Raw genomic sequence first — 25,966 nt, 5'->3', positions numbered from 1 at the left:
GGGCTGATGCCTTGGTAAGGCCACGCATCGTCCCCCAGGCCCTTTATTCCTTGATGTCCTTGCCCTTAAGGCACAGTGTTCTTTGAACATTCTTCAAACTCGTTTACGGATTGATAGAGTGGTCTTCTTTTATTTTGTTTCATTAATTGCACTTTGCTCTTCAGGGGTATCCATTTCATTAAACAAAATTAAAATATTCGCGAATTGATAAAGTGTTCAAGCGCCATTATAAATATATATTTCAATTTATCTTAAAAGTGAAGGAATAAAAACAAAAGAATCGAAACAGTCTGCGTTAATTAATTGTTTGCTGTCTGAATTAATATGAGAGATCAGAGAATAGCACTTGCTCCGATTTTGCGAAAATATTTGGAAGGTGTGAATCCTCGAAATGCTTCTGAGACAGTATAGTCAATCCAAAATTAATCTTAAGTTTTATTTTATGAAAGATCAAAGTCTCTTTTACTCCAGCTTGATTCTCATGAAAACGCTTCGCGTAAAAACATTAAAATATGATGCGTTCGCCACTAGAAGTTTGACGACAGATACAAATCTCGCGGGCGAACACTTCATGTGGGAGCACGAGCTACATTATTACATAATTGCTTACGTAAATTATTACTAGAGCTCCCAATGTGCGAAATCACGTAACGTGTCTCGCAGATGAGCCGATATATCACGCGAGCGCTCTTGCACATCGAACATATGTTTTTAACACGCACTAACGCACTTGTAAATCTTACATAATGCTCATCACTGTCCCATCAGCTTTCTCACATTTGCCAAGTAGTTCTCTCATATCTCCCTCGTATTTTCTCGCGCTGAGAATCAATCGCGAAAGAACTGTACGTACGCACGCAATCGTACAATTGAACAATCAGCTCTCTGCAATAATAATCATTATGTAAGTAATCGAGCTTGATGATCAAGTGATCAAGTGATCTATTATATTCAATTTTCTATTGTTCGCTCGTAGAAAACTTCTACAATGTATCGCGAGGAAAAATCTTCTGCATCATTTATCAGGAAAACGTCATTAAAACAGCGCGATGAAAACGAAGTACGCCGCGCAAAATTACATAAACGTGCATATTATGAAGAATATTCTCTTAAGAAGGAAATTGTTTATTGCGAAGGGGGAGCGCGGTATCTTTTTCGCGTGATTCTCGGGGCTGTTCCCGTTCGATTTTGCCGGAGCCCAGGCATCGGCGACGATACTACTCCCACGCCTCGACCTCCTGTGCGCTATGCGACCCTGATAAAAATTCTCGTTCTCTATTGTTCCACCCTAATTAATGCCCCCACAACGCGCCCGGGCACGGAAGACACGCTCCGGTGCACGCTCCGCCTCCCAACCGCGCCTATTCATCTCCTACGCGATCCCCCTACACTTTCATACGGTCCTGCTACGGTGCGCTGTCACTTATCCAATATCTGTAAACAAAAAATGGTCAGTGTCGTCGGTGGGAGTAAGACGAATGGCACACCCTGGCGCATACGTATGTGCATCCCTCGTACGAATGTGCTGCGAATTTATGCAAGCGCTAAAAGTGCATGTCGCAGCACAGCAGGTCGCTTGTCACCGGCGATAATGAAAATTCTTGTCAGCCAATAAATCTATAGCGGTTTCCGCACGATTAATTACGTTTTCCACCGAGTAATGACGTGTTGGAGCAAAGCTTGACAAACATGTTATCGATATTAACATGCGCGTTTTGCAACTAGAATAGATTCTTTTTTTTTAATTAAGTATATGCAACGATTAAATGATAATGTCACATGTGAAATAAATCGCGACTTAATTTCCTTCATTCTTAATTTATTTTAATGACAGATTATTTGGAGTATTCAAGATCCATTTCTCTTTAAAAGGAATATCGTGATACGAATAGTCTCCGAACATTGTAAACAGTTATAAAAACCAAGAGATTTGCGCGAGTTCACTATCAGGCAAAATAAATAAAAAAACAAACTTAACAGAAGAATAAATAATGAATATTAAGAGTTCGTTTATAATTTTCATGAAGCATATATCGCAGACTTTCCGTCGAGGTACAGATTGTTCGCGAGCTAATTGGCCGGCAAACTGATATCATATTGGAATTTGCCTGATGCCTAGAGGCCGTGGTTTTTTTAACACAAAATGTCGCATCGTGTACCAGGTTACTATGCCGCGCGCCGAGTTCCGTTTACAAATGTAACGCGGCCGGCTTTTCGCCAATGCGCCTTCGTTGCAGCTTCTGTTTTCCTGTGTAATTGCAAACTACCGCTTGTTTATGGCAAATTGTTGCAAATTGTTGCAACTCTCGCGCACCGTAACGGTAGCTTAAAAAGATATTTTGACGGATGCACGCGTGGGCGGTTTCGCGCGCAATTAGCTCACAATTTTGCAAAATATCCTCCTTCTTCCGATTGACAATTATTCCATTATTATATGTATGTATGTATTTTGCAATTTACAGATTTAACATAAAAGCTGAGATGTGGAAATTTTACAAATACAGATGCGCGATATGTGTCAAGCTGTAAACTGTTTTAAGTACCTTGCAAACTGCAGACACATGATTTATCAGTATCGCGTTATAATCTTTTGTGACAATTAAGAACACATATTCCCCATTTCTATTATTCTTTACAGATAATTGCTAATTCATTGCAATTGTGTCATCGCGTAGAAGTACTATTAACAATAAGCAGAACAATTATTATTACTTTTTATTGCGTGTTTGATTCGATACATCTCATTTCCTTTACTGCGTACTTTAATTCAGGTAATTGAATTTTTCTGAACCAGAAAATACTATGAAATATTGTTGCAATTTCGTATGTAACATATGAACGTGTGCATAAACATGTCAGCGCACGAGTCGGAAACCGACATTGTCTTCCTACGCTCCTAGTACTTCAGTGTCTCGTCTGTTCTAACCCATTTCTTCCTATGAATGACTTGGATTCGGTTTGACGGGTTTCTCACCCAAGTCCCGCAACGAATTCCGCTCGCGTATCTTCGGTCCTGTTAAAATCACTGCGCAATCACGAACCAATCCTCTTAGCGGATCACACAAATCGACATAGACTGCCGCAATGTTGATACTCCTCTAATATCGCGGTAACGAGCGCAGGCCACCTCCTCGCTATCGGGTCGTGTTAATCTCCTTGATAAAATTCTGTTCGCAATATTATGGCAGCGTTGCGGCTTTCACGCTAATTTCTGCGATAAGTTATACGCGCACATTTGCCACATCCACATAAGTACGTCGCGTTTTTTTAGAAAAATTCAATATTAATAAATCTCTAAATTAGAGCACATTAAATGCATATAAAATAAGCGAATAAGATAATAATAAAATAAATCTTCATAAAATAATAAATTAATGTGAGATCAAGATATTAAATATAATAATAATTATTACATATATAAAATTTCTAAAAAAAGGTTATATGCAAATTTTTACAAATTTTTGTAGATTACTGCGTTTACATAATCATCATTGTAATAATCATCAACGTAAATTGTTTTTCATTGATGCGTTATAATTTATATTTGCAGAATTTATATGATATGTATACATCAATGAAAAACAAGTTACGTTGCTGCTTGCAGTACTACATCGTGCAACCTGTTTTTAAATCAAATTAAAACAAGCAGAGTCATTTATATCTTCGATAGGAGGAAAATTATGGAAAAGATTTGAAGAAAAAGATCTGCATATTCAACATTCTATGTAAAGTACCTGTAGTGTTCGGTAGATTAACAAATTATAGTCTCTTGATAATTCATTACATTCAATTCAATTATTGTAATGTTACGTAATTATTGTAATGTTACGGGATACCAATGATGCTTTCGTCGAGCGATAGTTCCAGCTCGAGGCACTTTGAGTTGCGGAGAGATCGCGAACATCCGTCGAGCTGCCGCGCCGGCCTGGATCAAGCTAGGACGGCGTAGCAACCCCCTTGATGTCAATGACTGTACCATAGCGTTTCGGTTACCAACTGACTGCGTGAAATACGCTACCCCCCTCCGGGGGCGGTACTGGAAAATCACCCCCTGAACCCTCGTGCTATCCTGCTATCAAACCGCCCTTGTTTTCCAATAAATACAAAGCATTTCCGGCGATTGTGACGACAGAAATGAAGCATACTCGTTCTGCCGACGTAGAAACTTATTTTCATCACTCTCCTCCAACGCTGCTTCGGAGATGCAAGTGAGCCGACGTAGATCTAACAATAAAACCTACCCCCGCTTGATGGCGGCCTATTCCGTTTCCGGTCGAGTTTCCAGTGGGCGCTATGGCGTGACTTGGCCTCCGTTCCATTTATCGATCCCCGTCTGTCACCATCATGCGGCGAGCGGTGACTGCTCGCGGTCGCGGAACGGGAAACGTCACCTCTAACTCCGTATGCCATCCGGCTCCGCGCACCAATCGGGAATTCCTATTCCGACCGATATTTCTGAAGTCGCGTTTGTCCGTTATCCATCTGTCGAACTCTGTCGTTGATTCGCCCTAAGTGCCTTACTTTAATTTTTCAAGCGACTCATTGTCACGTTGTTCCGTCTACTAAACTTTCCAGAGACTTGACGCGCAGTCGGAAACGCTTGCAATTGGTCTGGAGCTGCATGAAGATCACAGCTTTCATTTGCTCTTGGATTCCAGCTAACTGCAAGCCTGTAACACTTGTTGATCCACCAAATTCGTCTAAGCAAGTAATCTAAATTACGTAGTAACAATTTCTAATTATCGTGCATCGCATTAAACGTTTACTGTATCTGATGATGTCTTTAGAGCGGGAAAGCTCAGACCATTATTACAAGACTATGTTCGTATACGCCATCAACACGTGCCATCAACACATGCCGCCCTATCGCATATCAAGACCGCACGTATCAGCGAAAGTGATTGACCCGATGAAGCTTCCTCTGTTTCTGCGCGCGTCCATCGCAGCGGATCAACGCCGTCGCGACGTGATGGTGATCGCTGTTGCACGCGCAACCCTCGTCGCCAACCCCTCGCGTTAGAGTGCGCATTCGCGGTATCCCCACAGAGATGCACCTCCAACGCGGGATGCTACCCTGGCAAGGTGGCGGGCACCGGCGACGCTTCGTCCGTCGGAAGGAGCCGCTAAAAACCTGGGACCTGCGACGTATCTTTTTCGCGGCGCGACTTTTGGCCGGCGAGCGCCTGGAGACGAGGTCTGCGGCCTTCGCGGCAGCTCGAACCGAGCCACTTAAGCAGGCGACCATCTCACTACGGCCAGGGCCGTATAGCGCGCGAGGTGGTCGGTGGCGGGAAACGTTCGAATTCCGTAGGGTGGAAGAGAGTAACGACTCGCGCGCGGTCAGCGGTAGAGGAGGACGAGGGGGAAGAGCAGGAGGGGCGAGGGCAAGGGCGGTCCAGAGCGGGGACGCGGCCGGGAGCGATTTATGATGTCTTTTTACCGCCATCTCCGTCTTCCTTTTTCCGCCACTCTTTTTCCGCCCGCCCTTCCAACCCCCGCCATCAGCGCGGCGTGCACACGCACGCCGCCGATTCCCCCCGGGTTATCGATCCCCGCCAATGACGCCTGACAGCGCCAGCGCGCCATCCTCGCTCAACTTCGTCGCCCCCACGTCGCTGCGTGTATGCATGTATGTACATACATACATATATCCACATGCATCAAACGTGTGCGATGGATGCAGTTGCGTGGAAAGCGCGTCCGATGGGGGTAACGTGATACACGCCCGCGTATGCGCGATGGGGTGTTCCCACTCACCCCATCGGCGGCAATGTAACGCGATATATGTGGCATACATACAGAAAAAACTGTCGATAGTGTACAACGATTAAAAACAATCGTTTCTTCTACGTTTAAAATGTCACAACGAGTACTTAATAGCGTGAAACGTATCATAATGAAGTATCATGATGTAACAAAATATATATTACATCATAAGAGATCCGGAATTAATCTTTAGTTATTTAAAAAAGATCGTCAGAGTTGTTATTCATACCTATGCCTTATTTATAAATTATTTATAAATTTAGTGAATTTGCATATTATTTGCATATTATTTGCATATTATTGATTTTTTGCTAACATTTTTAGCTCATATTCGTTACCTATCTTCAACTTTAATAAAAATAATTCCAGTTTATTATACATATTATACATATATTATACATATATTTGAAGAGCATGTAATGACGTCCTTGATCTTCAGCGCGTACTTCGTGTCAAATTTTGACAGAGCGTACGCTTTTGTCCTGAGAGATTCCAGATTTGAAGCTGACTCTCGAGCTGCGTGAATCAGAACTCTGGTTCGTCCGGACAGAATGGCGGTATCCGTATAGCGATTCTTAATGTGAACCTCTTATCTAGGCATGATCGTCTCGACTTTTTGTCGAGGTCACCAGTTGAAGTGTTAGGACGCGAGTTGCCTGAATTGATCCACTGATGACACTGGACAAGACGTGAAATGATGGCAACGCCGATACTGCTGGTGAGGTATAGGTAGCGAGAGTAACGCTGCTGCTGAAGCTTCCCTCTCTCTTCTCTTTTGGGCATCTTAAAGCCACTGGAGTGGAGTTGGAGTTTATCAACCACTAAATGCTCCCTGTAGTTGATGTGTCTAGTCGAATCATCGAAGTGATCGATGTGACCACTTATTCCTCGACTAATGATGAGGAATTATTGGTCGACTTCAGTTGCAGGAACGTTGTCCGATCATCCATCTGAACAACCCGACAGCAGAAAGGCCAGATTCTGCCCTGGTAACATCGATAGCATGTGAAGAAGATAGCATTCACAAGCTGCATATTCTGCCTATGTTCCACTCGGGACAGGAGATGGAACTTATCTACATTACGCGATCATTTTCTCCACATGTTATCCATATTATCGGGATCAGAATCCGGCATCTCTGCTCTAGTGAGCTCGATCTCCTGGATGGCGAAAGCTCGAATAATGCTAATGATCTGGCTGAACGGATTTCTATACCCGTTCATTAGTAGTTCAATATCAAGTTAACTCTTAGCTTCTGCAACTCGTAGTAGTGATTCCGCAAAGTAGCGCTCGCAGATTGCTCGCAGACTGTCGCCGCTAACGGATGGCCGCTATCGAGTTGTGTCAAGTTGTGGCCAGGTTGCCGCCAATCAGGCGCACGACCGCCATATATATATATATATATATATATATATATATATATATAATATATAATAAAATATTTCTAAGAAAATTAAATTATAAGTGCTACGTATTGCATAGTAATATTTATAAGCTAATTATAGCGATGTTTGTGCAGCGTAAAAAAGTTGACGCTTTGGGGCTACCTTTATATAAACGTTAATCCAGTTTCTACTACCCTGTTGCAAAAAGCCTCGAGCCATCCCAAATCGAAGCGGAATCAACCAGTCTGCAAAGATGAGCCCCTGATAGTTAAGTAAAGGAGACGTTTAACTGGCTTTTCGACTTTTTGACTCTCTCAACTGCACCCGTACTTTCTCGGTCGCATGAATCGCTGGTCCGGCATTCCTAGCTTTGTTCCTCGACGACGAGACTCATAAATTTGACGAATCAATGACAGGATGCGAGATATCGATAACAGAATAGAAACGTCTGGCGATTAACACGTATATAGGATCATATTTAAGATTGCTCGAAGATGCAGGAAAGATGTGTGAAAACGGTATTAACGGCTTTACAATAACGAAGAAAGTGTATAATCACATCAAGGACTAGACCAACGCATGGTTGGAGATGCAAATCTGGTAATCGCCTGACTTCTTGCAATCTATGTGGCCCTGATCAGAAGATACTGGAGATCATCTCGCGACATCGCGCAACTAGCTCGCAGATTTCTCTCGCATATTAGCTTTTCCTATGGTTTTTTAAAAGATAAATAGATAATTTCTGCCAGAGATACAGTTTCTATCATATAGTCCAGAAATAATATGTAAATCATACGTAAATGAATAAATAAGAAAAAAATCCAGGTACGATTGTATTAACTATTAAATTTATTAACAATTTAATCAAAACATCTAAAAAGGTTGGATGCCTACAAATATTTTTTATATAACTGCACCTCTATTGATGTTTGCTGATTCCTTTCAAACTGATTATTTTAACGATCGACGGACAGCTCGGAAGTTTAATGTACAGTTTTGTGTAACATCAGTCACATCTGCCACAGCAATATTCTAAATGAACCTCTGCCGCTAAATTGCTAGCATACTGCTAACAGCACTGTTAACATTCTGTCTATTAGGAGAGTAACGATGTGAGAAAGAAAGAGAGGTGGCTATAAATTGCAAGTAACAAACTGGACCAGGCACGAGATAAAATCACGACATGTTTCTGTAGATTATGCGAGCCTGTTCGGTAGATGCTAAAGATCATCTCGAGGAACAGCTCAGCCTGGCAGCATCTCGATCATCTCTCTTCCTGTGCGTCATTCAATGTTGCGCGCATTATTGAACAACGCATTATTGAAATACCTACGGCTGCCAGAAAGCATGAAAATTACTGTACTAGGAAGACTCGAGAATGCCGCGATTCTCGGCCTTTGCCATTTAAACAGCCTTGCAGACGTCTATATTGTTTCATGGTTGTGTTTACTAATTTATAAACGTCGACAATCATTGAATTCGATTTTAATCAATTACGTTTTTGTGGAACGCGTCTTGGTTTCAAAGATTATTAAATTATTATCTGTAACTGACTCATTATTTTATAATATGACATTAAACATAATCTTTGCACGAGTGTAATAACTGTGCATTTGTATTAGCATGCAATGTTAGACATTGATTCGATCGCGAGCTATCAATATGGTCAAAATGTCATGACGGATACTCGAAATATATATTATAAGCGGCTGTGCGCCAACGAACCGCCAGGAACTTGCGCCATTCGTGAAAACCTTTAACTCTTCGTTATGCTGCAAGCCGGGTTGGCTTGAAGCACGACAGTGAGTGGTGAACAAATGGTAGATCCACAGCGGCAACATGGTACTAGTTAAGGTGTCCTTTGTGCTATCGTATCGTCCATCCTTCCTAACATAATTTGTAGAAATTTAGTTTCTCCCCATGTGTCTCCTCGATATCGATCCGTTGCATCCCTACGTAGCTCCTCCAATCCACCCCATCCGAGATTCTAAGAATTCATGATACCCTGGTCTCCTAGGGACGATACAGCGAGTGGCGAACCGATGTTCGAGAGCAAAGGCGAGACAAAAAGAGCACCCTTAAAGTCGAATTGGAACGGCAAATATCGAACGCCTCATACGACATGGAATTATTATTTATAATGTACATTATGTTACTTATCTCATATTTTACAAGTATACAGTCTGTAGCAATAGAATATGAAATATATTGTGTTTACTAAGCAAGTAGATTTATAATGTATTGTTGTTACAGATAGTTATTCTAAGATATAATAGAATAATCTTTTATTCGTAAGATACGAAGATATTTGTTACTTTTTTATTAACAATTATCTTATCGTAGTAAGGGAAAGGCATACAAAGCGATTTATTATTTTTATGATTCACGTTTACGATTCATTCTTATAAAATTATTGTCTATTATATATTTCTGCGAGCGTAATTATTATTTTAAATATTTATGAATTTACTTACTGCATTTTTGCATTTGCATACTTTTTTATTTCTACTTGAGATAAATGTACTATAAAGCGATATATTCCATTTGGAAAATATTCTTTATATTTGATCGGCAGATACATTATACGATTAATCGATATTTACGCAATACAATCTGCAATATTTGAAACATAATCTATTATTTATTAAAAAACTTACTAATTTTTATTATTCTTATTAACATTATAAATAACGTATTAAATACATTTAAATTTAAATCGTCTATCTTCTACCGGATGACAAATGATTCGATACAATATTCTATTATAAGACGTCATCTCATCTTATTCTTCTCGTATTGCTGTAAACTTCATTATGGAAAAGCAAACATTATAAATCTCCTCTTCGCTTTTAAAATTGTTTCACTTTTTACCAACGATATGAGAGTTCCACGTGCACCTTCGTTATAACAACGCAATAGAATTTCTTCTCTTCAAAGGTGATATGCCTTTGTCCAGAATCAGAATGCATAAGGATCAAAAAGAAACTTATGAATATTCAGTAGGACAAGGGTAAGGATAAACTACGTAACTTTTACAGGACGCGGGAAAATTACAGAGAAAATTACCAAGCTGAAAATTGTAAGGTTACATCGGAGTAAAACTTCCCTACTGCACACTCCTACTTCCCTAGTAATATATTTAATATTACTTGATGTTTACGTTAAATTATTAAATTAAACAATAAGCTGACCCAGTTGCACAGTGCATTAATGATAAAATACGCGAACGTGTGTGTGCGCGCGCGCGTGCATGATCCTACCCGAATTATATTCGATCGCTTCTTCATGTTCGTTCACGCAATTGATCTTTCGGTGCGAACGGCGGTATATCCGCGGCATACAGTCTTCCCGTAAGTTGTTTATTGCAAAACGACAAACTCGACGGTCGTACGGCAGAAAGAGGCAGAAAGGAAAAGGCACGGGAATGCATTCAGCTAAAGGTCGATCTGACGTGTACGATTGATAAGGCGCCGGGTGAAAGTTCGATACACGAGACGATCAGAACATGCATTTCGAGACGATCAAGCTTCGAGTTCGATATGCTTTCCTGGTACGCGAACACCACTTAGCACACCCTCTGGATTCCCATGGGACGTATATATGTAACGCAAAAGCGAACCAGTCCGGGTTAACAAAATCGGTTGCAGTCGCAGTTTCGTCGCACACTGTGCGTCTTTTAGAGGGCTCGAGAGGCTCTAGAGGAGCTCTGTAGAGCTTCTCTGTGTGAAACTGCTGTAACATCCATACGATATGCAAGTCGTTATAATTAATGTTTGTGATTGCTATTCAACATTATTCCTCATAAGTTTGTTGGTTCAATTTTTTTTATTTGCATCAACTTTGTTCGAGAGGCTCAAGATTTTATCGTCAAAAATATATTTTATTATATAGATAAGATAAAGTAAATAAAATTAAGGTGATTTTCTTGTTCTATTCTGTTTTTTATGTGTGATATATACATGTAGATATTAAATGTATTGATAATATAAGAATAGATATAACAAAAATATTGTAATATACATATGCATCTCTGCAAAAAATCTGGCACTCATTTAACTTGCAATTCAATGTATATTTAACCCTCGTGTTCGGCGGACATAATTTTCGTAACGTCATGATAATATAATATAGAGATACAATATTGTTCATGCAAGTATCTTGATTTTTATTTACGAAACATAAGCATAATAATTACGTTCACATTTTAATTTGTAATGGCAGCTGTTTAAGAAATTCAAATAAATTCTGAATGTGTAAAAACTAAAATATATTAAATTTTTATATTTATATATTATACACATATTTTAATAAAAGAATGAGAAAGATTAGAGTATTTACGAGAGTAGTTTTCAACGGGGGGCGTAGCTCAGATGGTAGAGCGCTCGCTTAGCATGCGAGAGGTACCGGGATCGATACCCGGCGCCTCCAAATACATTTTTTTCATACTCAGTATATTTTTAATTTAAAAAACTTAAAAAAACGTATTTTGTAAGACATTATTATTACATATACTTTTAAGATTTAATTTGAAATCCACAGTAAAATATCAATCCAACTAAAGACATACTTTATTTAAGACTTAAAAAAATTTTACTTTCACTGTAATTTAAATTAAAATTTCACTGTAAAAAAATGTTTATTAGACATTAACATTAGTTTTTTATGAAATGCTTTATGAATTATTTTCTTTATGAAAAAGTGTAAAACATATTTAATTATAATAAATTTTTTATTGAAAATCAGTGCGATTTACAAACTACCGCATGCATTATTACTATTCTACAAGCGAAAGAATTCAGCACTCACCAATGCGCGATGAAATCGCAGTCCATCCTAGTCCATCCATCGATGAAAGTGACCGCTTGAAACCTCCTCACCTCCTGGACTTCCTTCCTTTGTGCATCCTTCATCTTTAGTCTGCACTCTAGTCTTTAGTCTTTAATTTGCACTAACACTCGCGCTAACATTCGCGACGCGATACTCATGAAAGTTATCGAACGAATATTATAAGAACAAATATTGTCTGAACAAAATTCACTTCACTTCACTCACTGACTGGCGGCGTGATCCCACGATGAAGTGCTCCGCATAACAAGGCGAAGCTTATTTCCGCAATAGCGGACATTGTTCTGCAATATATTTGTGCAGTCTGGCTCCGCAATGTATTTGCGAAGATTGTTTGCGCGATATATTTATTATTTTTGTTTTAGAACGATTTTACTTTTATTACATATAACAATGTTTTACGTTTCTCTATTCAAAATAAAATTTATAACTCGATCGCGAAAAGTCTTCTAATATATATTCGCGAGCAGTATATAAATGATATCAACCAATATAACGAGAAAAATTGAACAATAAACTATAATCATGATAAGATTGCAGCATCTTTTAATGAATACGAATAAAATAATTAAAACTTTTTTCATCTTAACTATTCTTTGATCGTGTATTTAATCGCACCGTATGTGTGAAGCTGGCGTATGGCATTTCGCGGAAAATCATTAATTATTGAGAGTTCTGGCTCCTGTTTTAATAGTTCTAGAGTTCCTGATAGGTTAAACCGTTAAACATATAGTTCTGGCCATTAAAGCGAAAAAATCGCATAGTGAGACGCCAACTTCACGCAGCGTCTCACTTTGTCCTGCGACAGTTTCCGCCATAATTCCGGCTAGATTTTAACAGATCTACAGTTCTACATGAGTTCTAGAAAGAGTTCTAGCGAAAAAAATTTTTTTTTCATCCTTTTATAATTATTAAAGCTAAAAAATGTTTAAGGGAATGACGACTGGTTAATTTCAGAGAGTTCTGTGCTTTATGAAATATTTCTCGTGTAGTTCTGAACATATTTAACCATTTTCCAAAGAGTTCTGAATGCAAACATAAACAATTATTTAATAAAAAATGTTTGTTATCTGAGAAAGACGGATATACGGAGATATGGGTGAGACGCTGGTCGATTTTCGAGAGTTCTGTGAAGATTAAAATATTTCTCGTGTAGTTCTGAACGTATTTAACAATATTCCAAAGAGTTCCGACCGCAAACATTACCAATTATTTAATAAAAAATTTTTATTGTCCGAGAAAGACGGATATACAGAGATATGGGTGAGACGCTGGTCGATTTTCGAGAGTTCTGTGAAGATTAAAATATTTCTCGTGTAGTTCTGAACGTATTTAACAATATTCCAAAGAGTTCCGACCGCAAACATTACCAATTATTTAATAAAAAATTTTTATTGTCCGAGAAAGACGGATATACAGAGATATGGGTGAGACGCTGGTCGATTTTCGAGAGTTCTGTGAAGAATAAAATATTTCTCGTATAGTTCTGAGCGTATTTAAGTGTATTCCAAAGAATTCTGATCGCAAACATTAACAATTATTTAATAAAAAATTTTTATCGTACGAGAAAGACGTATCTAAGGAGATATGTGAGACGCTGGTCAATTTTCGAGAGTTCTGCTTATTCTAAAACAATTCTCGTATAGTTCCGGACATGTACAATGCCTTTCCAAAGAGTTCTGACAGGAACAACGATTAGAAAATTTTTTAAAAAATTATTTCACCCGAAGAGTGGACGTTTTCGACTTTACCAGTGAGACGCTGGCCGAAATGTCGGAGTTCTGGCTTTCCTAAAATACTTTTATAGTTCCGCACGTACTTATGATTTTCCTACAGAGTGCTATGTATGAGAGGTGCATAGAACTCTTTAGGAAATTCATAAGTACCTTCGGAACTATACGAAAAATATTTTAGGAAGCCAGAACTCCGACAGTTCGGCCAGTGTCTCACCCTTTTCTGTCTTAAAATGCAGTTTTTGAGCTGTTTTAATTTTTTTTTAAATTGTACACTGTCGCTGGCGCATAGCACTCTGTAGGAAAATCATAAGCACGTGTGGAACTATACGAAAAGTATTTTAGGAAAGCCAGAACTCCAACATTTCGGCCAGCGTCTCAGATTTTCTGTCTGAAAGTTCACTTTTCGAACAGTTTTAATTTTTTTTTAAATTGTGCAATGTCGCTGGTGCATAGCACTCTTTAGCAGAACTCTCGAAAATCAACCAGCGTCTCACCCATATCTCCGTATATCCGTCTTTCTCAGATAATAAACATTTTTTATTAAATAATTGTTTACGTTTGCATTCAGAACTCTTTGGAAAATGGTTAAATATGTTCAGAACTACACGAGAAATATTTTAGTCTTCACAGAACTCTCGAAAATCGACCAGCGTTTCACATATATCTCCGTAGATACGTCTTTCTCGGACGATAAAAATTTTTTATTAAATAATTGTTAATGTTTGCATTCACAACTCTTTGGAAAATGGTTAAATATGTTCAGAACTACACGAGAAATATTTCATAAAGCACAGAACTCTCTGAAATTAATCAGTCGTCATTCCCTTAAACATTTTTTAGCTTTAATAATTATAAAAGGATGAAAAAAAATTTTTTTCGCTAGAACTATTTCTAGAACTCATGTAGAACTGTAGATCTGTTAAAATCTAGCCGGAATTATGGCGGAAACTGTCGCAGGACAAAGTGAGACGCTGCGTGAAGTTGGCGTCTCACTTTGCACTATGCGATTTTTTCGTTTTAATGGCCAGAACTATGTGTTTAACGGTTTAACCTATCAGGAACTCTAGAACTATTAAAACGGGAGCCAGACTCTCAATAATTAATGATTTTCCACGAAATGATACGCCAGCTTCACACACACAATCGCACCGTGTCGCTAATAGTCGTGTCTCTAATAGCATCGCGAAAACTATTATGCATATTCGATTAAGTGGATGAATAATTAAATACCGCAATAATATAATAATTAATATAATTCGAGAAATTTACGAAATCTGTGTGGCGCTATATTTGGCGCAACTACTGCGGCGAATTTCAGTACCGCTTCATTCAACAATTATGCATGTATTTGGACAATTATGCATGTCTACGGCGAAAAATTAAATTAATGATTTAAGTGGTATAAATCCATCATGAAAATATATACAGATATAATATAGGAAGATATAATACAGATTCAATAAACTGAAAAATATGTTTGATCTGAAACCAAATTTGTCTATGAAAATGAACACATTAAGATTTATACCAATCTTTAATCAATAATTCGTATATGCATGCACAAATCTACATAGAAAAGCATCTACTTCTATTATTTACAGTAAATCGCACCGAGTGTTACAAAAATATATCCACCACTATAGAAAATACTGTTGCTTATCACTCACCAGCCGCGATTCAGGATCGGCCACACACATTCCTGCTACTCACTTCTGAAACAAAAATAATGAAAAGCTGATTAAATTTCAGACTCGCATTTAATATATAAATATATAAAGTAAATAAAAATATAATAAATTTAATAAAAATTTAATAAAAATATAAAATAAATATATAAAAAAAATAAAAAATATCTGCTTAATAAGATCCGTTTAATCTGGAACAGAAATAATTATTCCAACTTTTATTATTGCAATTAAAACTTGTGATTAATTATTGATTATTGATGATGCAAGTCAAATTTTATAAAAGAAATTGTATTTATCTTATTCATAAATAATAAAACGTGGAAATTCGACTTTTTGTTAAATAAATCTACCAATTACTCACTTTACGTTTGCCCTGGCGTCGCCCATTGCCCTTCCTGAGCCTCCTCCTTCTCTCAGTCCTTGATTGCACTCGCGAAAATACGGCACTCCCGATGACGCGCAGGTAACAGTTACGAGCGATTTAGAATACGCGAAAATAATTACGCGCGAAACTTTTGTCGCGCGCGTACACGTACTCAGTTAGTCAGTTCAGCGTCTGTAAAATACGACAAAGCAAATATTAGTTCCTTTGCTGCTTTGATTTATATTTCAAATCGTCAAATATGTTTTCCAGGAAATATTTATCTGAAACCCGACGAAACTCAAACTAACACGGTTTAGATTTATATATGTACCCGCTCGTATACACTAAGCTTCGATCCTGAATTCTAAACTTCGAATTTATTATAATATTCATTAAATAATGACTTAATAGATAATAGTGAATACCTGTTAATGTGATCGCGACGAAGGGCGACTTGGGAATGACACGCGGTCTTGCTCGTTCCTTCTCCTCTCCTGTGTAGTCCTTTAGGGCACTCGTAAAAAACCGACGCGTTCACACGACTATTTTAATATTCGCGATATGATTATTTTAATATGCGGCACTCCGATGCAATAACTTGCGCAAGTTGCAGTTACGCGAAAATAATTACGTGCGAAACTTTTGTCGCGCGCGTACACGTACGTACTCAGTTAGTCAGTTCAGCGTCTGTAAAACACGACAAAGCAAATATTAATTCCTTTGCTGCTTTGATTTATATATTTCAAATCGTCAAATATATTCTCCAGGAAATATTTATCTGAATATATATATATATATATATATATATATATATATATAATAACTTCTATTATACATTCCGCGATTCGATCATATTTCCTAGCAAATTTTAATCTCAAGTTAATTTTCATTAAATTTCTAGTTATTGTGATATTCACATTATATCATTTATATATATATCCAACTAGCAACACAGGCGCGCGCTATTTTATTTTATTTTTCACGATGAAATAAATAACACAAATTTATCAATATAACCGTATATAGGATAATTATCGATTAAAGAAAAATCGATATATATTTTACAATGCATCATGTGCATTATCATGCATGTATAATATTCTTAACATATTTTACGTTTGTCAAAAGAATAAGAAAACATATTTTTTGACACAGAATTAACGAAAGCTAATGTCATTAAATTATCGGAGCCGGTTCGCAACTATAATGGCGCCAAACGATCATACTGTCCTGTAAATGCTTATATCGAAAATCAACCAATAAATCGACATGACAGTTCTCTGCGATTAAGGCAATTGAGATCCGAGATGGTTCGCGTAGCGGCAGTTCAAGGACCGGCCCTCGATGGCTATATTGTTACGTCAGACGATGAACATCAAGTGAGTTTTATACCATCGAAGAGATTAATCCATTTCGACGTTAATTTTATTGCTTGATTATTCAATGTTATTATTATCATATAATAATTGATTATACAATATTTGTGTGTATCCTACTAATTAATATATCTCTCTCATCCATATTATTATATTTATTTTTAATATTATAAAGATAAAATATGTGTGAGAGATAATGGATGTTAAAATTATGTTTATAAATCTTTTTGTTATATATATATATATTTTGTATGAAAAAGTTTATATTCTCTTCACCTATATTAAAAGTTTTTCGAGGATTTTGAGACGTATCAATTATAATAACTGCCAAATTTCTTTCTCAGGAAACTCCTAATTTAATATAAATTAAATTATAATATTTTTCTATTAACTCTATTTATATATATTGCATTTTATGAAACTAATCGACATCAATTTTCCAAACATATAAACTAACTTAATGCATTAATATGTCTGCATTTACTTAAAATCAATATACATATCTACTAAAATCTATGTGCACTAAATCTATATGTGTAAAATCTCTTTCTTCTCTCATTGTGCTTTAATTTTCAGACAGTGAGCTTCGTTTCTCACGGCCGTGACGGCCCTTTAGAGGTATACTTGCGTGGTGTTTTGAGTAATTGCACAATTATCTGAAAAAGTTTTTTTTCGCAGAAAAAGCGAGCATTTTGCATTTTGCGATTACAGCATTTTGCATAATTACAGCTTTAGTTGATTTAAAAAACAACTCCTACTTGAAAGGATCATCCAATCTTGAGTGCAGTGATGCAATCTCTTTAAATCCACGTCTCTTTCTGACAATGTGAATATTCCAGAGATTTTATTATTTAATGAAGTGAAGGCATTGTAAAAAAAATGTAATAAGATAAGAAAAAACAGTTTTTTAAATATTATAAAATTTTTTTAAATGCTCAGAAATATATTTACAGTGTCTAAAATAGCTTTCTTATTAGTCATTCACTAAAGCTGAGAGGCATGGATTTATATTAAAACATCTTTTTTTTGTATTATCACGCTTACTGTGATTATAAGTTTTGTTTCAATTATAATACTAAGGCTATATGGGTTATATATTAATAATTCTCTACATCTCTACATATTGTTTGATTAGTAAAACAAAAATTGTTTTAACAGAGTGAAAGCGTGGATCCGCGTGATATGAGGAAAGAATTTCTTACGGGATTCTATGGAAGTGCTGGGAAAGCTCTTGTCACTATAGACAAGGCGATACTTTGGACTGATGGTCGATATCACGTTCAAGCAGACCAGCAGTTGGATTGCAATTGGATTCTAATGAAGCAAGGTGAATATGATGTGAGTATAATTATTTTCATTATGGTATCCATAAGTAGTCTGCCTTTGTCTACTTCAGTTTTTTTAAATTTCTGTAAGATTTTTAATAAACGCATACTTAATGTTGTAAAATATAATCGCGCACTTATCTCAATTAATTAATTAATAAAAAGTTAATTAGAACTTTTTGGCAACTATAATGCTATTATATAATAATTTCTTAGATTATATAAAATAAATTTAATTTTGTAATTTTTTGTTTCTTTGGAATTACATGAATTCTCATAAAATTAGATCTCATAGTTTTCAATTTTTCAATAGCATTAGTTCTCATAAAATCTTTAACATTTTAATGCCCGATTCCACCAACGTCGCTTAACCGTAGTTTAACTCATTTTTCGTCTCTTTCTAACTATCCGCCTTAGAAAGAGACAAAGAGTGAGCTAAACTATGGTTAAAATTAAGCGAAACGTTGGTGGAATCGGACCTAAGTCATCGATCTAAATTATCTCTTCTCGCATATAACTGCCGTCTAGTCCACCAGATGGCCAGATGGTTGTTTGCTTTCTCGCAAGCAAAGTTTAGTTCGTAGGCTATATTTAGAGTACAGTGAGAGTGGAGAGTTAAGATCATGCTTCACAGGATCAGTTCTGTAGGCGTTGATCTCATTCTCCAACCCTAACACGGGAGTTGTTGTATCCACCATGAAGAGAAATGGCTCTCTTCCCTGAGCGTGAGAACGACACGAGATCTCGACTCTGTTCAAGATCTCTGTCATCGATGATCGTTCACCCTTTGTACTTAGTGCAAGGGGGATGGGAGGAGGGCTTTCTGAGTGGTTATCTTTAGTTCAAAAAATAATTATGTAGGCATTGTGATTGTATAATAATATTTTATTATACAAGGTGTCCCAGAACAAACCGTACTCGAAGTACACTAGAAAATTTCTGAGACCAACCAAAACAACCTTTTCCTTTACGAAAATTCAATCCGAATAATAGCGTTTAAATGAGAGCACGTGCGGCATAAAACAGAGTGCCAGAAAAGAAGAAGAAAAAGAAAGAGCAGCACAAGGCATCTTCAAGTGCGGTCATTCTAGCGACACCGTGTATTTGCATGTATAAAAAGACCAAAACGCCGTTATTAGCAATATTATGACACTTACCAAAAAAATTTAAATTAATATACTCACAAATTATAAAACACACTGAGCAAGCGATTTTATCATGAAAATTTCTAGATTTAAATAACATTTTTGATGATTTTATTAATGCTGTAGGTTCCAAGGATAACAGAATGGTTAATACACGAATTCCAAAATCGGTCGGAAGTACGTATCGGTGCTAATCCAAAATTAATATCTGCATTTACATGGGAGGCATGGGAAGATGCATTGGGTAATAATAAATAAAATTTTCTCATTACATAACACACATATGTATATCAAATATTTTTTTAAAATATTGTTTAATTAAATATGTACATACAGAGTATATTATAACATATTGAGACCCATATCAGCGATAGATGTGGCACAAAAATGATTTCGTTTCCGAGTTATAGTCATTTTTATGCTCCAATTATCACTTTTATACTCGTCTTATGAAACAAATCCCTAATATCGATCGATGATCACGACGAAGCCAACTCAGCCTTCTCTCACGCGACTAACGATCCTATTCGTGTCCAGCGAATTCATCCATAAGATTGGTCGCAGTCCGTAACGACCTGGTGGACTTGATCTGGCAGGTGGGCCGACCTGAATACAATCCGCACGCAGCGTATCCGCTGGCAGACGAGTACTCCGGTAAACCGTGGCAGGAGAAGATCCGAAACGTCCGGCTGGAGATGGAACTCTCATCAGCCGACGCGCTCGTCGTCACCGCTCTGGACGACATAGCGTGGCTCTTCAACATCCGCGGCTATGACCTGCCGTACACGCCCGTATTAAGGGCTTATGCGATCATTACTCACGGATCGTTGCACCTCTATGCACCGCGACACAAGATTCTGCGATCCGTCGATATACATCTAAAAACAGATTCTTGCTTCCACGCGAACTGCGTCAAGTAAGTGATCAGCAAGACTCGTTGCTTGATGACATAAGAGCTTCAGAGAAAGAGAGAGAAGAAATGGATGATAATAGAGAATAAAATTGATTAGCATTAATTAAGACAGATTTTATTTTCAATTTTAATAAAGCGAAAAATTTCCCAAAATAGAGATGATCATAGGATGAACGAGTGGAGCTTACATAAATATCTATTATTATCGTTACAGATGGCATAATTACACGGCTATTTGGTATGACTTGAAGACCATGTCTCAGGCTTGGAACACAGTATGGCTTCCATCTCCTTGTGGCTATACCGCGAGTGCATCCAAAGAAATATACGATTCCGTAAGTGTTAGGAAACGAGTTACCCAGTCAGCCAAACCTGCGAAGAACAGACATTGGCAAAATCTGTTCGACAAAATATGTGAGCAGAGAGGCCACAGATTGGGTACAAAATCCACCCAGTAAGCACACTGTCAGCAGTATGCCGACAGATTGGCAGCAGATATGAAGCAGAATAATGCAACAGATCCGGTACCATCTGTGTCCGCATTAAGCTTGTGTTCTGCCAGCAGATCCTGCTTATAACATGATCTGACAGCAGATTGGCGGCAGAAACTGAACAGAGCCTGCCGACATATCCTGGCGGCAGATTGGCGGCAGAAATAGAGCAGGATCTGCGCAGTGTAGTTGGCAGCAGATTGGCGACAGAAACCGAACAGAGCCTGCCGACATAACCCGGCGCCAGGTTGGCGGCAGAAACCGAACAGGATCTGCAGCTTTTGACACTATTCAAATTTACACGGCTAGGAATATGCGTTTTCGCTCCGCACCGCTAGGTGGTGAACATGTCGAGTTCTTACTCGATGTTAAGATTTAGCCTGACAGTTATATAAGTTAATATACGCGTCTTGACATAATGATATTAATTTTTCTAAAAATTTTGCACTTGCGGCATAGAGGTTCTCATAGACAACGTCCACACACGCCGCAAGCAATCTGAAGGCATTAAATTTGCCCATTTAATCAAATTAAGTATTGATTAAAAAAACAGATTACTTTACAATAGTGGACCAATATAAGAAATTAATTCATACCCCACATAAAAAATTAGATTTATATTGTTAACCAATATTGCTCCAATAAATTTGTACTACTACGGCACTTTCTCGCAGAGCCTGCTCGATTTCTGCTCCCAATCTGCTGCCAACTACACTGCGCAGATCCTGCTCTATTTCTGCCGCCAGGATTATGTCGGCAGGCTCTGCTCGGTTTCTGTCGGCAATTTGCTGTCGGATCATGTTAGCAGGATCTGCTGGCAGAACACAATCTTAATGCGGACACAGATGGTACCGGATCTGTTGCATTATTCTGATTGAATCTGCTGCCAATCTGTCGACATACTGCTGACAGTTTGCTTACTGGGTAATAAAAACGTTGAATATATAAATTAGACGTGATAAAGAGGGGAATTAGTACATCTAACATGCACGAAATCTTACTTGCAGATTCCAGCGGAGAAGATATTGGCTAAGCCCTCGCCTGTGATCAATCTACGGGCGGAGAAGAACAAAGTCGAGATAGAAGGCATGCGAAGATCGCATATAAGAGACGCGGTGGCAATGTGCGATTTTCTGGCTTACATGGAAGAACAATATGAACTGGACTCCGAGGGATGGGACGAGATGCAAGTGGCGAGGGTGGCCGACGAGTTCCGCTACGAGCAGGATCACAATAGGGGTATTTCTTTCCCAACGATCGCGGGATACGGGCCTCACGGCGCTATGCCGCACTACGAACCGATTAATTTGACCAACATCAAAATCGAGACCGCGTCTACACTAGTGGTGGACTCCGGAGGACAATACCTGGGTACAATATTTGGAGGACTTTACTTATCCCGCACTTTTGTTCCACTTTGTTAGAAAAATTAAAATTAAAAATTAGAAGTTAGAAAAATTAACAAACCAAGTTGGCCAGAATAAAGATCTTTTTTTCGAAACTTGCTGCCGAAGAAGTTAATTTGAATTTTTCTGTATTTTTCCAACGATCAGAAAAAACTTTGAATTTCTCTTTGCTGCTTCAGTTTTTTGCTGCCTCGAGTTTTATGAGACGTGTAAAATAAAAAATGATTTGACAGATGGTACTACCGACGTGACCAGAACTCTTCACTTCGGAACACCGACCGAAGAACAGAGAAAAGCTTACACAAGAGTGCTGATCGGTTCGATCGAACTCTCATCTCTGATCTTTCCCAGTGATCTGACGATGGACCAGCTGGACATCGTTGCACGGAGGCCGCTATGGAGCATCGGCTACGATTACACGCACGGGACTGGCCACGGGATTGGCCACTTCTCCTCAGTTCACGAATGTTCGTAATCAGCAGTTGCCTGTGTAAAGTAATTGCTTCACGAGAATATGGGAGTATAATCGATGAAAGCTATTCTAGTGGAACAATACGCGTTGCAGCGCCTATCCACGTGGCATATGGAAACAAACATCCGCTCGCAGGATGTTCGATTAAGTTGCAGCCAGGATTCTTTCTATCCAACGAGCCGGGATACTATAAAGAAGGCGATTTCGGAGTCCGCTTGGAGAACATACTCGAAGTACTTCCGGCTGACAAATCAGTATGTATATTTGACACGTTGAGTGCCACGGCATTGTTACATGACTTCATTCAGGCCACGGATGGCCCACGTTATTGATTCGTTGCACTCATTAGAAACGTTTATAACATATGAGTTATGACATTTATAAGACCAATTATTAATTATAATGAAAAGAAGATGTCAAATTCTTATCTTCGCCAGTATAAAATATAAGGAAAGAGAAGAGATGTTGAAAATATTTTTCGACCTTAACTGGCCATTTAATAAATTATTAATAAATTATTAAATGGCCAGTTAAGGTCGAAAAATATTTTCAACATCTCTTCTCTTTCCTTAATTATTAATTATTAATTATTATATATAACTATCAATGATTTCAGGCAAAAGGGCAAAAGTTTCTTAAATTCAGAGACATCACTCTGGTTCCTTATGAACCAAAACTTATCGACGTTGGTATGTTAACCCCGCTGCACGTAAGTTCTGCATGCGTTTTCCTGGAATTACTAACAATTATCGTTATTAAAAGGATTACAAAATATTGAATTGCTCATCGTGGTTACAGCGGCGTTGGCTCAGCAATTACAATAGACGTATAAGAGAGGAAGTCGGCGCGGAGCTGAAAAGGAGATTAAAGATGAAAGCATTTTATTGGATGATGATGAAAACTGCGACCATTCCAGAAACAAGTTCTAGTAGCCAGGACTTTTTCCCCGATTATTATTCGCGCTCAACGCCATCCGCCACCAGGCAATTCCACGTTTTGGTTGTGATCGTTGCCGCCTATCACGTCGTAGCGAGTAATTCATATTTGTTTTGTATTTTCATACAATTTACCTGTTAACGCCAAAGTGACGTATCATCTTTTGTGTCACAGGTTTTACGGAGATGCACAACTAATCTGGAAATCGTGATCACGTGGTAACGCCGAGGAACTGCGTTAAAAAAAACAACGCACATGCGTACATTGCGTAACTTTTTTTCTACTGTATAATAAAATTATATGTAATTCCCAAATGTCGATATAGGCTACTGTATATATAGTTATGTTTAGAGAAGAAACATATATATATAGTAATGATCTTTAATAAATTATTTTTCTACATACATATTGTACATGTCACTTTTTTTCGCCTGCAATTTTTTTCTTCTTCGCAAGGTCTTCCTCCTTTTTCATTTTTAGGGAAAAGTCTACCTCTCTTTGTAGTGGATCATCTAAGGTCTGCTCTTCATACTCTTCATGCACTTCTACTCGTTGCGCGACAAATAAATGAAAATATTTCAATACATTGCTTACTATCTCCTTGTCTAGTTTATATTCAGCAGCTATATTTTCAATACTATATTTCACGGGATCTTGTTTATGTTGTGCAAGAAATATAATAGCCTGCTTCGCCGAGCACTTTCCCACAGGGATCACTGTAGGCTCATAATAATTGTACGTGGGTTCCTCTCTATTAAACGTGTACCTGGGCAGAGGTTTCGAATCCTCTGATGGCTTCGTTGTTACCTAAATAATAATGTTACGTTTATTAAAGAACTCGCTCCTCTATTCAGATATTATACATAACATTAATAAAAGTTTCTAGAGAAAAATAATTATTCCGATAGCTGTTTCATTTAATAAGCGACGTGACACGTAAAATAAGAATAAGAAAAGTATTCTATACTTTTGCATAAAAAATAGAGAAATTTTAGTTTGATTTCCAACATCGCGCAATGCACTTACGCCGGTTTACAGGAGTGTATGTCTTTGATCAAACCCATTGTTTAAATGAAAAATTGCAAATTGAAGAATATATAACACGTACTTGTGGGTCCGTCGACGTTACGAAAACATCTTTTAATCTCTGGTCCAGTTGCACGTCCTTTCGATAATGATCCTCCAGAAAGTCTGGACTCACTGGAGAACAAATAAATATGTTAGAGCAGAACATCGCTTTATCGTAGTTTTTGTGTATATTTTAAATTGCAAGAACTTGAATTGTAAACACGTTGAAAGCAACATTTTCTACGCTGATCCATCCCTACCTTTATTCGCTATTTCCTTTTGTTGCTCCACATATTTATATTGTGGCGCAGTAACTGGCTTTTGCTGGGAAATGACTTTCGCCGCTCGATTCTCGATATTGAACGTGCGAAGAGGTCGTACCAATGCCGAGTATACTTTTCCCATTTTTTTTAAGTAGCCTACTACGATGAAGAAGAAATTAATAAATTCAGTACCACGTCTCGTGCTTACGATAAATTGTATAAAAGGACGTGACAAAATTGTCCTTAATTTTGAGGAAAATGTTACTTACGACAATCTTAAAGGTATACTATTTATTTCCACGGTTGAGAAACATGTTCGGGCAAACTTGTTCCAAGAACGTCTAACCTAAATCACATAAATTCCAAAACTTACAGGGAGAGGTTAGAAACACTCGCATCGGAGGAAAATTTGCATGGACCTTCCGGTCAGCCGAATAGTTATAGAAGTTACACTCTGACAACGCTTTTTAAACAATTGTAGAAGATATGGAAATATAAATTGAAAAAAGATAGAAAAATATCAATCGAGTGCGAAAAATGTAAGAAAAATGAGCAAATCTTAAATGAGAGCAAGTTTGATTCTATATCATATATAATATAGTGAAAATTATAAAAGCGTGCGGTTTACTATTTATAGATATAATTATTCTTGCTAATTCATCTGCAAAAGCGAGCAGAAACTGAGTATTTATATTATTTATATTAACAAAGATCTTATGATATTTGTTAGCCAATCAGATAGCTGGATTTTCCCAGAACGGAGTCGTTGAATATAAACCGTCACTAA

The 25,966-nt window shown here is 37.6% G+C and overlaps 2 protein-coding genes, 1 long non-coding RNA gene and 2 other non-coding genes across 9 annotated transcripts in view; 4 read left to right on the top strand and 1 right to left on the bottom strand.

Annotated features, from left to right (window-relative positions):
- The window catches only part of LOC105282190 (xaa-Pro aminopeptidase ApepP), a 32,514-nt gene extending 8,263 nt beyond the window's left edge, over positions 1 to 24,251 (top strand). Inside the window, exons 2-12 of one of the 4 annotated variants that reach the window (XM_026972910.1) lie at positions 16,940 to 17,163; positions 18,319 to 18,498; positions 19,757 to 19,874; positions 20,168 to 20,546; positions 20,758 to 20,878; positions 22,042 to 22,405; positions 22,674 to 22,907; positions 23,006 to 23,166; positions 23,529 to 23,621; positions 23,711 to 23,945; positions 24,023 to 24,251. In XM_026972910.1, coding sequence (XP_026828711.1) covers positions 16,940 to 17,163; positions 18,319 to 18,498; positions 19,757 to 19,874; positions 20,168 to 20,546; positions 20,758 to 20,878; positions 22,042 to 22,405; positions 22,674 to 22,907; positions 23,006 to 23,166; positions 23,529 to 23,621; positions 23,711 to 23,945; positions 24,023 to 24,045 — 2,132 coding nt within the window. In that variant the 3' untranslated portion in view covers positions 24,046 to 24,251. Of the gene's footprint in view, positions 1 to 16,939; positions 17,164 to 17,742; positions 17,987 to 18,318; positions 18,499 to 19,756; positions 19,875 to 20,167; positions 20,547 to 20,757; positions 20,879 to 22,041; positions 22,406 to 22,673; positions 22,908 to 22,985; positions 23,167 to 23,528; positions 23,622 to 23,710; positions 23,946 to 24,022 lie in introns of those variants that run through there. The other 3 variants (XM_026972913.1, XM_026972912.1, XM_026972911.1) reach the window with 3 other exon arrangements.
- LOC109611149 lies at positions 3,427 to 5,941 on the top strand. Its single transcript, XR_002193497.2, has 2 exons — positions 3,427 to 4,708; positions 4,788 to 5,941. It is a non-coding gene; the product is annotated as an uncharacterized LOC109611149 (long non-coding RNA).
- On the top strand, positions 11,507 to 11,579 carry Trnaa-agc. Its single transcript has one exon. It is a non-coding gene; the product is annotated as a tRNA-Ala (tRNA).
- On the top strand, positions 19,104 to 19,317 carry LOC113562867. Its single transcript, XR_003407218.1, has one exon. It is a non-coding gene; the product is annotated as a small nucleolar RNA U3 (small nucleolar RNA).
- LOC105282133 (protein NDUFAF4 homolog) lies at positions 24,214 to 25,830 on the bottom strand. Of its 2 annotated transcripts, none has more exons than XM_011343885.3 (4): positions 25,449 to 25,830; positions 25,177 to 25,335; positions 24,957 to 25,048; positions 24,214 to 24,655 (listed from the first exon to the last, which is right to left on the bottom strand). In XM_011343885.3, exons 2-4 carry the CDS (start codon positions 25,319 to 25,321, stop codon positions 24,266 to 24,268), a joined length of 627 nt encoding a protein of 208 aa, XP_011342187.1. In that variant the 5' UTR covers positions 25,322 to 25,335; positions 25,449 to 25,830; the 3' UTR covers positions 24,214 to 24,265. The 2 variants fall into 2 exon arrangements, with proteins under 2 accessions (XP_011342187.1, XP_011342186.1); XM_011343884.3 differs by having other exon boundaries at positions 25,177 to 25,338; positions 25,449 to 25,823.
- Between the last annotated feature and the right edge of the window lie 136 nt (positions 25,831 to 25,966).

The sequence above is a fragment of the Ooceraea biroi genome, chromosome 10 (assembly GCF_003672135.1).
Source record: "Ooceraea biroi isolate clonal line C1 chromosome 10, Obir_v5.4, whole genome shotgun sequence".
NCBI lineage: Eukaryota > Metazoa > Arthropoda > Insecta > Hymenoptera > Formicidae > Ooceraea > Ooceraea biroi.
This window is presented reverse-complemented; position numbering and strand designations above follow the sequence as displayed.